Raw genomic sequence first — 13,716 nt, forward strand, 5'->3', positions numbered from 1 at the left:
CGTCATGAACCCCATCCTCTCATTGGCGCCTTGTTCGGGAGCGAGTCCAGTGAGGCCCGGAGTGGTGGACGATGCAGCCTGGTGGCTTTGAGTTCATAGACTGCGCGGAGACAGTGGGGATTCATACAGGGCTGAAGTTCACATACAGGGAAGCAAGGAGGAGGGGGGTGTCTGGCATCAGCCCCTTCACAGCTGTCCATCCTCGTCTAGGAACATCCAAAACAAACACATGGCCGAGAGGCTTGAGAAAGCATGCATGCAGTTTAGTATAGAGTATGGAATAGGGATGGAAGCATTGCAAGAGCATTGGGCAACATACAATATTATTATTATTATTATTATTATTATTATTATTATTATTATTATTACTTACTGTTTTACATTCTGATCACTTGCTATTTATTTTATTTTTTATTTGTAATACAAAAAAAAGTATAAGCATAGTATCATGCCTGATACAGAAATGGGCATTACAGGGTTAAGCACTGGTCTGAACAAAAGTCATTTTTGCACTGGAAAAAAGGCCAAAGCTGGCATCAGTGTTGACAGAAGGAGCAGAACACACCAATGGACTTTATTATTTTCTTGTTGCAGCTATCTTATTAATGTTATGTCATGTATCTGTTTATATTGGCAGGGTCCCTTGGATATATCTCTCACCCAGCCAGTTCGCAATGCCAATGGACCCAGCAGGTAAGCGAGGCAAAGACTTTCACTTTCCCCTTCCCAAGAACTGTGTTTCCACGCGGAAGCCTTTTGACCCGAATGTTTACCCTGGTGTTGTCTGTTTAGTATCTCTGCCTTGGAAGGGCTAATGCCTTTGGTTTCTGGTATAACTTTGTCACAAGACCCTTCTCATTGATCTGTAGACTTGTATTTCCACTTTGGCTCCAGTAGTGATGATCATTTATTAGATTGACGAGAGGGGAAAAGACCATGCATGTTTTTTGTTGTTTTTTTCTGGGCTTTTCTGTGACTTGACAGACATTTTTACTGGATTTTACACTGTGTTTGTGAGTTATTTACAGGATCTCCTGCCAGTACTGCAAAGGGAAGCCAGGTTTGATAAGAAAGTTAAGGTACTAATTGGAGCTGCTGATTTTAAAGGGGTAGAGAAGTGTCTATTTCCTTTTTTTAAAGGCTATAGAAGAGACACATGCTGGTTTCACTAATCTTGGACTTCTTTGCCGAAGGTTAGGTAATCCATCCTAGCCAGGGTCTGTAGTAAAACCAGCCGTAAATGATTAAAGTCAACGTGATTGATTATACAGGTTTGTGCTTTTGCAGCACACATGTTTATTGGTCATGCCTCCTGCTCTTGTAACCCTGTCTCGCAGTGGAGTTAATAGCATATGACACTCTCGATATCCCTGTGCCGTTTCTCCTGCCTGCAAGCAACACACAAACCACATTTTTTACATTGATTTGTGTTTATCAGGTTCCCCCCCCCCCACATTTGCACACACACCCCCTTTGGTCACAATAATTTTGTTTTATTGTTTTAGAAAATGAAATGGGTTTTGTGAATACGATGGCGTTCTAGAAGCAGCAAAAAACATGCAGCTGTGTGCAGATTTTATGAGAACACCCCGTTGCTTTTGTTTTGATTTTTGTTGAGCAAATGAAATCAAACCACTGGAACTCAAAATCTTGTTAAAATAGGCAAATTAGTGATTGTCTAAGTTAATTGATAACTTCAACAGGCCACACATGCAATTTAAAATAGTAAGGGAAAGGAAGCAAAATGCACGAGACTTTAGAGAAGTTGTTTTAAGGTTCCTAATTAAAGCACAAAGCGGTCTAACATGTTCACACATGAGTGCCTATTGTTTCTGTATCACTGATTACTGAGTGGAAATTGAAATTCTCACACCCTTTCATGCAGGTAGGTATGTAACGGATATAAATGACAAATCTTGTGCGTTAGAAGAAAGGGTTTTCGTTCGACGCTTGCTTGGGACATGCGTGGCCGCTGGTTCGAGCCCTCTTTTGATAAGGATTCGATGAGAAATCTATAAAACAAACTGTTAGCACTAGAATTGACATTTTAACTTGGTTTTCTGCAGTACAGTGTTACTGCAGATCGAGTTTTCGAAGACCATCAAACAAAAGAAATATGTTTCAGCTAAAAACAAAAGTTGCGTTGCGAGATATAATTATAGGGTGAACTCAATGACTATTGTTTTACAACCATTGGATCAGTCGTTGAGAGGTGTTTAGATTAGAAAGGTAGGGTGGGGATCACTGTGGTAACTTGGCTCAACAGAACACAGCCCTTGCTAAATAAGGTGGAGTGTGATGCTGTTTTACTCAACAAAGATTTGCAACCTTAGCTGTAGCATCTGGAGGAAGCATGTATTACCCCTGCTGTTTTAGCAGAAGTATTTCCGATCTTTGATGCAGCTGGTGTGTTTCTTCATTAGATATTCTAAAGAAACCGCGCAGCTCTATGCAGTGTGTCAAAAGGCAAACGTTTGCTATATTTATAAGTGATAAATATAGACACTATTCTTTCAGAAATGGGGAATTTGCACAGTGAAACGCATAGCAGACAGCAATGCAGTCGTGGAATCTGTGATAACCAGGGAAAAAAAAAATATATATATATATATATACAACCTTACACCTCATCCCACTAATTGAACCAGGTGTTGGGTAGAGATGCCTCTGGTTGTCTGGGGGCAATGGACCCCAGGTGTTAACTGCCTGTCATTTCACAGCAGACACAAAGGGGTGGGCAGGATCAGTTTGTAGAGATACAGAAGCAGGGTGGAGTAACAACAGCGAGACCCCTTGAAGTGATACCCCTTGAAGCAGTAGGACTCTGGTGATAATGGGATCAGTTAAGTGATAAGGAGTGGCACTGTGACACAAGTATTAGGGCCGTAGGACAACGATCCATTCACATGTGGGGGGGATTGCTTCAGAAAAAACTGATTATGGGGAAGGACATTAACGTTGCGCTCTGCAGTGATGCTTCTTGACAAAATCTGTGCAACACAGATGCGTTTCCCTCCCTACACAAACTAGAGAAGCACACAGCTAGTAGGGCAGGGTATTACAAATGACATTCGGAGTAAACCATCCTACATTTCCAATCAGCCAACAAATCCGGTTATTACCAGTAATACAATTTTGCTAGAAAAAAAATAAAAAAGTTTCTCCTAAAATATATAAAACTTTCTAAATGCAAGATGTTTTGTTTGTCGAGCACAAAGCCAAAGCGTTTCAAAGAAGACTGGTGTCTGGTTCATTGTGCAATGTGCCCGGCGCTGGCCTGGCAAAGCTGTAGTGTATAATTTAAAAGGGAGTTTTGAAGACTCTTTGTCTTGCTCTTAGAAGGCATGCAGAGTTAATTGGGTTCAAGAGACTGGGCACTTTATTTCAGTGCTATGGGACCGCCTTCTGAAAGCTGACGAGTTGATTCAGGAATTTATTCTGAAACGGTACTTCTGCTTATGTAACCTCAGCTGAAGGGAGCGTCTCAAAAGTAGTGATAATTAAATCTGCTCACTATTACTGAACTACTGCCAAACTGCCAGTAATTACCAACCCTTTTAACATCTGGTTTATCACTCTCTCTTTAATTGCTTGTATGATATTTACCTTTTTGTAACAGCCTCCATCAGAAAGATAAGCAGTATTGTTAGGAGCCTCTGTGAAATGATGTTGGGTTGGATTGCCATTGCTTTTAAACAGTCATCTTTGGACTTGGTATAGGGATACACATTTTCATTGGTTTCTAATGGAGGCCAACGAAAGTGGAGGGTTTATTTTTGGTGATATTCAGTGTTAATGTCAGCTGTTAGCAGGGTCAGTAGGTCGTATTCTTTACAAATGATCTGGTCTCTCATGGGGAGGTTTGTGCTGACTAACAGAAACTAAATACGTTATTGTTAATACACTTTGAATAACCGTTGGTTAGGGAGGCAAAACCGGCAATGACTCTTTCCCCTCATTGCTCTACAGTGGACCCTGCTGGCCAGGCGCCCGGTGAGCTCAGAGTGCACACCTGCAGGCTGGCCTTTGTCCATAAAAGGAAGCTGGCTTGGTCGTGGGATCGGAGGACGCCCACTGAACCTTAAGTTCTCCAGAGCTGTGCGGGGGAATTGCTGCGGTGAAGAGAGAAATAATTGGCCATTCTAAATTGGGGAGAAATGCAGGGGGTAAAGCAAGTCTGATTTGGGGTTTGACACCAGCTGAATTCACGAGGGCTCTAAATTGGATGAAACGAGTTAGTCTGGTCACTGTTGACGCATTCACACGGATTTGAAGAACGAAATAAAACTGGGTTCGGTGGAGCCTTCCCGGGTTTTTATCACACTGCAATGTCATTTTTGAGAAACGCCGTGAGAGCTCAACGGAACAGCATGGCAGGTTCCTACAGCACAGCAGTCAGAATCTGCAGATAACCAGAACACATAAAGGCATGCACGCATTTGAGATATTTACAAAAGCCCCAGCGAGGTTTCTCCTTTTAAAATTGAACCTTTGATTGGTACCAGAGCTGCGCAGAAGCCACAAAAAAAGCCAGGTGCAGCACTCGGAACAGACTGTGTTCATTCCTAGAGCTTTTTATGGTGATTTAACTTTCCTTCAGTTGGTGGGAAAATGGGAATTCAGTGATTAAGAGTACAGTATATGACCTCTTGTCTAAAAATAATCTGTTTACTTAAACATGCTGCCAAGGAATTTTGGAAGTGAACAGCAAAGAAAAATGCTGGCAGTGATGGAGGGGAGGGGAGGGGAGAGGAAGGATACCATTTTTTGAGAAAGGCTTCGCTTATGCCCTTACTTATTGTGGGCTGACCTTCTCAACTACAAACCACCACTGAGGTCTTACTTGGGGTTTTCCATGTCACTACTGTAAAACTCATGCTGGCCAATGTTTTTCTGTAGCCCAGTGGTACAAACCAGCACAAGAGAAGATTTCACTGATGAGGATGTTTATCTGGGGTGGGTGGTGTTTGGCATGGCATTAAAATATTAGAATATAGTCAGCCATTGTCTGCCATGTCATTTTCATGCCATGTCTGTTGAAAACCTACAAACTTCATGTACAGTACAGGTCAATAAGACAACTGGTACACGCAGGAAACCAAATATCAAAACCTGGCCCCCTTTGGGCCAGTTCAGTTCGCCAAGATAAGGCCCTGGCTTCTCCTTTACATTTCACTTCTACTAAAAGACAACGCAAACCAATCTGTACTGGAATTATGAGTCAGGGTGAGTCAGTACCCAGATTACACAGGCAAGCGTGTCACTGCACCTGGTTTCAATTGGAGCCCGTCCAGTACGATGTTTGTAGATTTTTGAACCATCATGTCAAATTCCGTAGTCTTTCAGTGGGAGGGACTGGGCGATCCAGTTTCCCCTTCTCCAGACATTCGGGGTTGACTTGCACTGTCGTTCTTTGTTGGTTATAGTGTATAAACTGGTTTGATATTACAGGTATGCATTTATTAGTAACCCTATTTTAAACCTAGATTGGACTGATCCTTCAGGACCAGAGCTGCCCATCTCCATGCCTTTAGAACTCATTGCAGACTCTGGTTCTTTTTTTTTTGTAAAGGGATGTGAGTTTCGTTTTGATGCGACGGGTAAAAACCTCCAATTTGGTCCACCTGTCCTGTCACTTCTAATGTTTCGGTTGGATTAAGGCTTTCTTCTTGGCATCCTCTGTTCTCTAATTCCTGAAGGGTTGGCTATCAGAGCTTGTGGAAAGTTTAGTGGAGTGCTGCCAAATCTCACTCTCTCCCTCCCTCCCTCCCTCCCTCCCTCAAACTGCGGCCCTCTCCAGACAGATTAAAAGTGTATGGCATCAAAACATCTGGTGTTGCTTCCTGCCTGAATTACTGCAGTCCTTCCTGGGTAGAAAGAATGGAAAATCACAGGCTGATTGAATATTGAAACAAACCGGAAATGATCACTGTAATATCATCCATAACCATTAAAAACTCAACAGTGCTGAATTTAGAAATATTAAAAGAAATTTCATAAATTCCATGACAAATGTTTCCCCTGGAAGGTAGACTTTCTTCAAAAGTCTTCAAATGTTTGAAGCAGTTGAAAAAGACTTCCAGTTGAAATGTTTGTCTTTTGAGTTTATTACGTTTCTTACTGTTTGTAATCGTCAGCACTCCTATATTGCGTTCTTTTGCGTTTGTCTTTAAATCTGCCTTTACTGTAGCTGGCTTTGAACATGCTTTGAGCTTGTCTGGAAAATTCAAAGTACTGTACTGGCCCAACCCACTCTGTCAAATGCGTGTGTTTACACACACACACACACACACACACATACACACACACACACACACACACACACAGCAGTGTGCACATGTGTTAGAACACTCCATTGCTTCTGTAGTTAGCATTTCTTGTACATATGAAATCACTGTAACTGAAAATTCTCAAACTTTAAAAAGACATGAGCCTGTTTCAGATTGACAGAGATGGGTAATCATGTATGGGGCTTCAATGTTGTATTATTATTCAGAGTTTTTTTTTTAATTGGCTCATCCGAAGCTCTCTTAAATTCTTCAAACAGCTCTAGGTCTGTCTTTTTTGATTTCGTGCCTGTATTGTCTCTGGCTGCTGTCTTAATTGCAGAACAGTGTAGATCTGCATAAGTGGTGTTGCTGCTAGATACAGAATTATTCACAAACTCAAAAGTCTAATCATGCCACCCGTCTCACTTGTTAGAATTAAGTCTCAAATGGTTACCTCCCTGGCGTGCTATTTATAGTGGTGAAGCGAGATACAGTACTAGGAATTGGACAATATGTGGGCACATGCATTGCGATCTTTTAGATTTCTATTGAAACGTCCTCCCACCTGTATACCTGTTGTTGTGTTTTGTACTAAATGTTCAGATATTCTCACAGGGGTTTGAGGGAAAATCTGAACGTTTGAGCCATAGCTTCAAACACTTTAGAGTTTATAGCTTGAAGAAACTCAGGTCAAGTAGAATTTTTTTTTTTTTTTTTCACAAAGGTTTTTTTTTTTTTATCAATGTTCTAAACTTAGACAGCATTTAAATGCGTACGCTCTAAACTATGAACTAAGAAGATTGCTCACACACAAAGGCAAGGTTATTCACTTATCTACAGGCTGACAGGCATACCGGTTCTAAATGGATAAATAACCTACAGGATATACAGATAATTTCTATTAACCTTTGTGTCTAGCTGCAAGTAGATGAGTAAATCAATAGCAATCTAGACTGATGGATACATGCCTTGCAGACTTTTACTAAAAGACAATACATTATTCAAGAAGGTGCATTATCATATCCTATTTTAAGACACATTCGTCTTGTGAAACTTTTGTGTGTCTCACATACAGGGTTACCACCGTGAGAATTTGTATTGTCATTTTTTAAAATCTTACAACACAAGACAAATCCAGAAAGGCCGGAGTCAGACTGGCACTGTGCATTTATACAGACACTGTCGGCATATTTTTTTTTTTTTTTTTTATACAACAAATACTGAGAGATCCGACGTTTTGAATAACTTTTTCGTATTTAAATTTTTTTTTCTGGGTCTCATTAATTTTTTTTTTTTTTTAATCTATCTTGCATTCATTCAAATCCAAAGACAGAAATGACCGGGCGAATTGAACTGCCCCAAAATGACACCGCATTGCAGAGCTCGGATTCTAAGGAAAGCAATTCTCTGAATTCAGCTGCTTAACTTTGAACATGCTTTCCCCACATTGAGCTTGTTCTATAAACAGATTACTCCATCAACGTCTGATATTTGCATGTTAACATCAGATGACACACCTATTTATTATACCCATTTTAGATTAAAAGGACTTTAGAGTATTGGGCATTAATCTCGATACATATTTTTGTAGCAGTCTACAGTAGTTGCCACTTAGAAGCAGGGATGGCAATATGACCTCTGTTGCATAGCACTTTCACTCATTCCAGGTTTTATTATGAGCTTGGTTAGCCGTGGTTTGCAGGTAAGAAGCTTGGGAGTGTCTTATTAAGCTCCTAGTAAAACCAGGAATGGATTAATCTGCTATGCAATGAGAGTCCCTCTGGATTCATACCCAACTGTGGAGCAGTTCTGAATTGTCACGGGGAGGACTTTAATGGGCTACAAACAGATGAGTGAATGTCAGTGGTTTTGAGTCCCTCTGGTTTGGCACCCTGAACAGTTTTGTCATAATTTGCGTGTCATCATTTTTTTTTTTTTATAGCCGTTGCAAAAGTAGGATTGTTTTCTCAGTCAGTTGATTGGTGGCTACACGACCTTCAGTGGACCACAAAGCCCTTTCTTGTTCGTCTTTGACTCCTGGGACTGTAGCCCGCATTGTTTCCTCGCTGTCGCTGAGCACTGTGATCACCGTTTACACTGCGATCACTGCTCGCCTGCCTTGCCCCTTGTTTGTAATTTCACATGGTTGAATACAAATTCTATGCTTGCGGAAGAAAAAAGCTTTTTGTTCTTGGATTCTTAAAGTGTATCAACAACAAACACTTTAGAAACCTTTTCTTACCTTGAAGCCCAGTCGTCCCGTAACAACACTAATTAACTAGACAGTCCGAGCTTAATCAGACCAGCTTAATTTCAAAGCACCTTTACATGTTTGTGTGTGTTTTTTTTTTTTTTTTGTTTTTTTTTTAAACAATTAACACAATCCACTGTCTGTTTGTTACAGCCTCTCGGAGATTCCAGAAGAAATGAGGAGCCTGATTATTGAGAAGAGCAAGGGAGCGATCGAGGAGGACGCAGAGATTGTTGTAAAAGGTACACCACAAGGGCGGCACCACTAGGTTACTGGTTCCCAATGTAAAAGGACTCTGCAAGGAAGGCATCTACATCAGAGACATTAACCAGCCCCTCCCCCCCCGGCAACGCTCTGCCCCTAGTAGATGTAAGAAATACAACATGCAGCAAATGTGTTTCAGGGGGGACAGGTTAATGGTTACACTCTGGTGTACTTGCTGTGTTTCAGGGGGGACAGGTTAATGGTTACACTCTGGTGTACTTGCTGTGTTTCAGGGGGGACAGGTTAATGGTTACACTCTGGTGTACTTGCTGTGTTTCAGGGGGGACAGGTTTATGGTTACACTCTGGTGTACTTGCTGTGTTTCAGGGGGGACAGGTTAATGGTTACACTCTGGTGTACTTGCTGTGTTTCAGGGGGGACAGGTTAATGGTTACACTCTGGTGTACTTGCTGTGTTTCAGGGGGGACAGGTTAATGGTTACACTCTGGTGTACTTGCTGTGTTTCAGGGGGGACAGGTTAATGGTTACACTCTGGTGTACTTGCTGTGTTTCAGGGGGGACAGGTTAATGGTTACACTCTGGCGTCCCTGATGAGGGCTCTTTTGAGGCCACAGGGGTGCGTTAAACTTCTGAGGTGTACAAAAGTCACCAGGATGTGATGACTGAGACCGAAAATGACACAAAGGGAATCTAAATGACAATGAGAATACATTAGATATTTCATACCCACACCATGTGAATTCCCCTCAATTCTGTAAGAAGTAAAAATGTATCCAGACCTTACAAAGAATTGGTGTTTATGTTACAAATGGCCACATACTGTAATTGCCCTATTACTGTATATTTGAAGGGAAACTCCCAGTGTGAATAGTATTCAGCACACTTCTGCTTTTGCTGAATCAGATACGGTGCTTCCCTGTGCGAGCTTTTGAGATTAGAATCCAGGTCAATCAAATTACAAAAGGGAACCTTTTTCCAAAACCACCCTGTTTTTAGAATGTGTTCTGCATCCCCTGGTGAGGCAAGTTCCTCACCTCAGTCTGATTAGGAGCGTGTTCTGTGTTCTGTGTTCTGTGTTCATGCCTTATCTAACCCAGTCGAGACATTATCCATGCTATTTGTTTGAACAGTTTTCTTAAGGGTTGCATTAAAAGGTTTTGAAATATTTATGCAGGGCTGGCTGTTGTGCTAGTCAGCCTGTCGTCTGTCTGCATTGGCTGCTGTAATACTGAATCAAGATCTGGGATGGAAATAAGACTCTCCGTTGCATAGCAGTTTGATCCAGTCCTGGTTTTACTGTGAGTTTACTAAGACACACCTGAGCTTGTTACCTGTATACTGGGTCCAATCAAGCACATATTAAAACCTGAAACAGGTGAAACTGCTTTGCAATAGGACTCTTGATCCCTTACTGGGAATAAATGCTGTTTGCAATGGGTCCTACCCACTCGTTTGTCTACCATAAAGAGCAGTGACGTTACTACGAGGCTAATTAGGCAGTCAACGTCATCAATGAACACATAAAAGGGCGTCCAAATAGTTGGCATTCTATAAGATTTCAACGCAGTACTTTTCCAGAAATGTCGAAGGATGGCTTAACGAGTGAAACCCGGAAAGAGCTCTGATTTTGAAAGGGGCAAAAAGAAAAAGTCTCTGACTCCCTGTGCAATAAAAACTTGATTTAAAGCACAGGGGGTGTTCATAAACGAGGCCTAGTTTTTCAACCAGACAGCTGAGAAAATGAGTTGCTAGGTGACGCAACAGACTTTGGTGGGTGTGCGTTTTATAACGTCAATTATAAAAAAAAAAAAACTTGAGTGATGAAAAGGAGAAAAATGATAGTAGTAAACCTGTCAGACTGCAAAGGAAGTGACTTTGACAGGTCTGCTCACCACGCAGACTGCAGTTTGATTGTAGTCGGGGATGGGGCAAAGGCACACCTCTCTCCATTATTGTGCAATCCCATAAACAAAACACGCTTCTGTTTTATATTTATTTGAAAGCGTTGCTCTTTTTACTATCTTAGGTTATGCAGAAACCAGTGTTGTAATATTTCTCTTACCCGTAACATGTGAAGGTATTTGTATTCTGCATCAAATCCGGCGTAGCTCTTGAAAAAAGTTAAAATGAGCAAAAATTTACCACAATGATACCAATTCATTATCCTGAAGAATTGGTAAAAGCATTTCTGTTACATTACTGAGGAACCGTATGGCTTGCACATGCTTGAAGACCTGCTTTGAGTTAGGTACTGTATAAACCAGCAATGCAATACTGTTTGGAGTGCTAACCTAGGGTTTATAACCCCATTTCCTTACCTCTGATCAGCACTTTCTGTTCTTTTTTTGAAGATATTTTTGGTTCTTTGCTTGTATATTATACTGTAGGTCTGGCCTGCAGACCACCCTATAGATGACAAGTTACTTTGCTTTCTGGTACTTCATCGCTTCATGTCAGCTTCTAAGCACAGTTGAAGGTGGAGCAGTATTGATGTAGCTAGAGCTAAGAGCATGGGTTTTAAATTATTGGTTGGCATTGCTTTGAGAGTCCTTTACTCTATGTAAAGTTCCAGCACCTGCATGTTCTATAAATATATATATATATATATAAATTTAAAATGATTGAACACATTGTGGTTTAGTTTAGTTTAGTCTGCAATCAGGAAGAGACTTTTGCTGCTTAACCCCTCCCCCCCCCCCCCACACTTTTGTATTGTGTATACTGGAAGTCAGCCCATTACTATTTATGAGAGAAGCTCATTTGTTCCCTTGTTCCCTGGTATTTCTAACTTTAAGATCTGGAGATAGCTTACAGCGTTCCTCAAGTTTAAATCAACATCTGGTAAACTGAATTCTTTCCCCAGCGTGCTCTGCCCCCCACCCTCCACCCCACCCCCCACCCCCCACCCCCCACCGCCTCCATCCTCTGCTTGAATGTTTAATCTTCTCTCTCTCTCTCTCTCTCTCTCTCTGCGCTTGTCCTTGTATTATGAGGCAGATTTAAATAGAGGATGATGAGATGGGTTAGCTGCTCCTTCCCCTCCCCCGCTTTTAAAATCAAAGATCAACAGTAACACCTTCAAGGGTGTATAGTGAGACAACATTTCAAGTAGAAAAGTTCTTTTCAAACACTAGCACACCTCTTTTTAAAAAAAAAAAACTGGCACGTGTGTGGCATTTGAAAAAGCAACCCTTTTTTTTTTTTTTTTGTATTTTCCTAGCTAATGGTACCGGATAAGAAAAACAGATGGAGGCAAGTACACAAAGGAAATTCTGGGTAATGCACACGCATCTCGAGCTGGATCTCGTAACGGGGAACGTTGCTGTCGTTCCAAGTGGCTGGGATAACAACCATAGGTTAGCCAGTGGAGGAAATGCAACAAATATGCATTACAGCTCTGCATCTTCCTGCCGTATTTGCTGCTGTATAGAGAGGGATAGTCACTGGATTCCGCAGTACTAGAACAGGCACAGCTAAGTGGGAAACCGTGCTCTAGTGATGTAACAGGACTGTGCGTGCGCGGGTGCGTGCGTGCGTGTGTGCGTGCACGTGTGTGTGTGTGCGTGCGTGCGAGTGTAAGGTCTACGAAAATGTTAGTGTCTCTGCTTTCACAGCCATTATAATCAGGAGCAACTACAGTTTTTGACATCTTAGTGTCTTTTGTGCACAAATAGACCATACAATTAAAAACATTACTGGTAGCAGAAATGGCAATGGGAAAACGTTTTTATTACATTTAAAAAAAAAGAAAAATGCTGATGCTAAAATATTTTTTCTTGGTAGAGCCTTTCTGTTAGTGCTAACACAACCACTCTATAAAACCCAATAGGGCGACTTGCATTTCAGTACTGTACCTATAAATGTAATTTTAAATAAGGTTTCGTCACATCTAAATATTTATCCTGCTTCCGGTTTCTCTCCCACGGGCAGGAAGCAGTGGGCACTGCATTATTCATTCATTCATTCATTTATTTGAAGCCGTTTCAAATATTTCTACAGCATGACCCTGACAAGGAACGTCGAGGTTCACTGGGGAAATCAATGCAAGAGTTAAAGCAGAATAAGAAGTGAGGTTCCTCACAGAGTAGCAGGGCTTCGTGTATTGGTTTATTCATTCGTCAGACTTCGCATTGTGTGGATTTTGACCGGGTTCCAGTGCCTGGCAATGTGAGGACAGTCTGCTTTGTTGAAGAAAAAAAAAAGTTTACATTTTTTTTTGTTTTGTTTTTGTTTTTTTTCTGTGAAGAAATGTCGATTTTTTTGAAACACATCAAATTACATAAATACAGCAGAAAAATGTATTTGGGTTAAAGTGGTGGCAGCTCCACTTGCTATGCTTTTACTAAAAGTTTATAGTAAAAGCATAGCAAAGTGCAATAAAACATAGGGAAGCATTGTAAAGCACAGAGAGGTCTGGTAAAGCATAGGGAAGCATTGCAATGCACAGAGAAGTCTGGTAAAGCACAGGGAAGCATTGTAAAGCACAGAGATGTGTGGTAAAGCATAGGGAAGCATTGTAAAGCACAGAGAGGTCTGGTAAAGCATAGGGAAGCATTGTAAAGCACAGAGAGGTATGGTAAAGCATAGGGAAGCATTGTAAAGCACAGAGAGGTGTGGTAAAGCATAGGGAAGCATTGTAAAGCACAGAGAAGTCTGGTAAAGCATAGGGAAGCATTGTAAAGCACAGAGAGGTATGGTAAAGCACAGGGAAGCATTGTAAAGCACAGAGAGGTCTGGTAAAGCATGGGGAAGCATTGTAAAGCACAGAGAGGTCTGGTAAAGCACAGAGAAGCATTGTAAAGCACAGAGAGGTCTGGTAAAGCACAGGGAAGCATTGTAAAGCACAGAGAGGTCTGGTAAAGCACAGGGAAGCATTGTAAAGCACAGAGAGGTATGGTAAAGCATAGGGAAGCATTGTAAAGCACAGAGAGGTCTGGTAAAGCACAGGGAAGCATTGTAAAGCACAGAGAG

At 41.4% G+C, this 13,716-nt stretch overlaps 1 protein-coding gene across 4 annotated transcripts in view; it reads left to right on the plus strand.

The window, feature by feature from the left end:
* LOC117435032 (unconventional myosin-X-like) overlaps positions 1 to 13,716 on the plus strand; it is a 33,666-nt gene that overhangs the window by 3,016 nt on the left and 16,934 nt on the right. For all 4 annotated transcript variants that reach the window (XM_059002880.1, XM_059002882.1, XM_034057894.3 and 1 more), the window contains exons 2-3: positions 638 to 693; positions 8,674 to 8,762. In XM_059002880.1, coding sequence (XP_058858863.1) covers positions 638 to 693; positions 8,674 to 8,762 — 145 coding nt within the window. The remainder of the gene's footprint in view (positions 1 to 637; positions 694 to 8,673; positions 8,763 to 13,716) is intronic.

This window comes from Acipenser ruthenus, chromosome 28 (genome assembly GCF_902713425.1).
Source record: "Acipenser ruthenus chromosome 28, fAciRut3.2 maternal haplotype, whole genome shotgun sequence".
NCBI lineage: Eukaryota > Metazoa > Chordata > Actinopteri > Acipenseriformes > Acipenseridae > Acipenser > Acipenser ruthenus.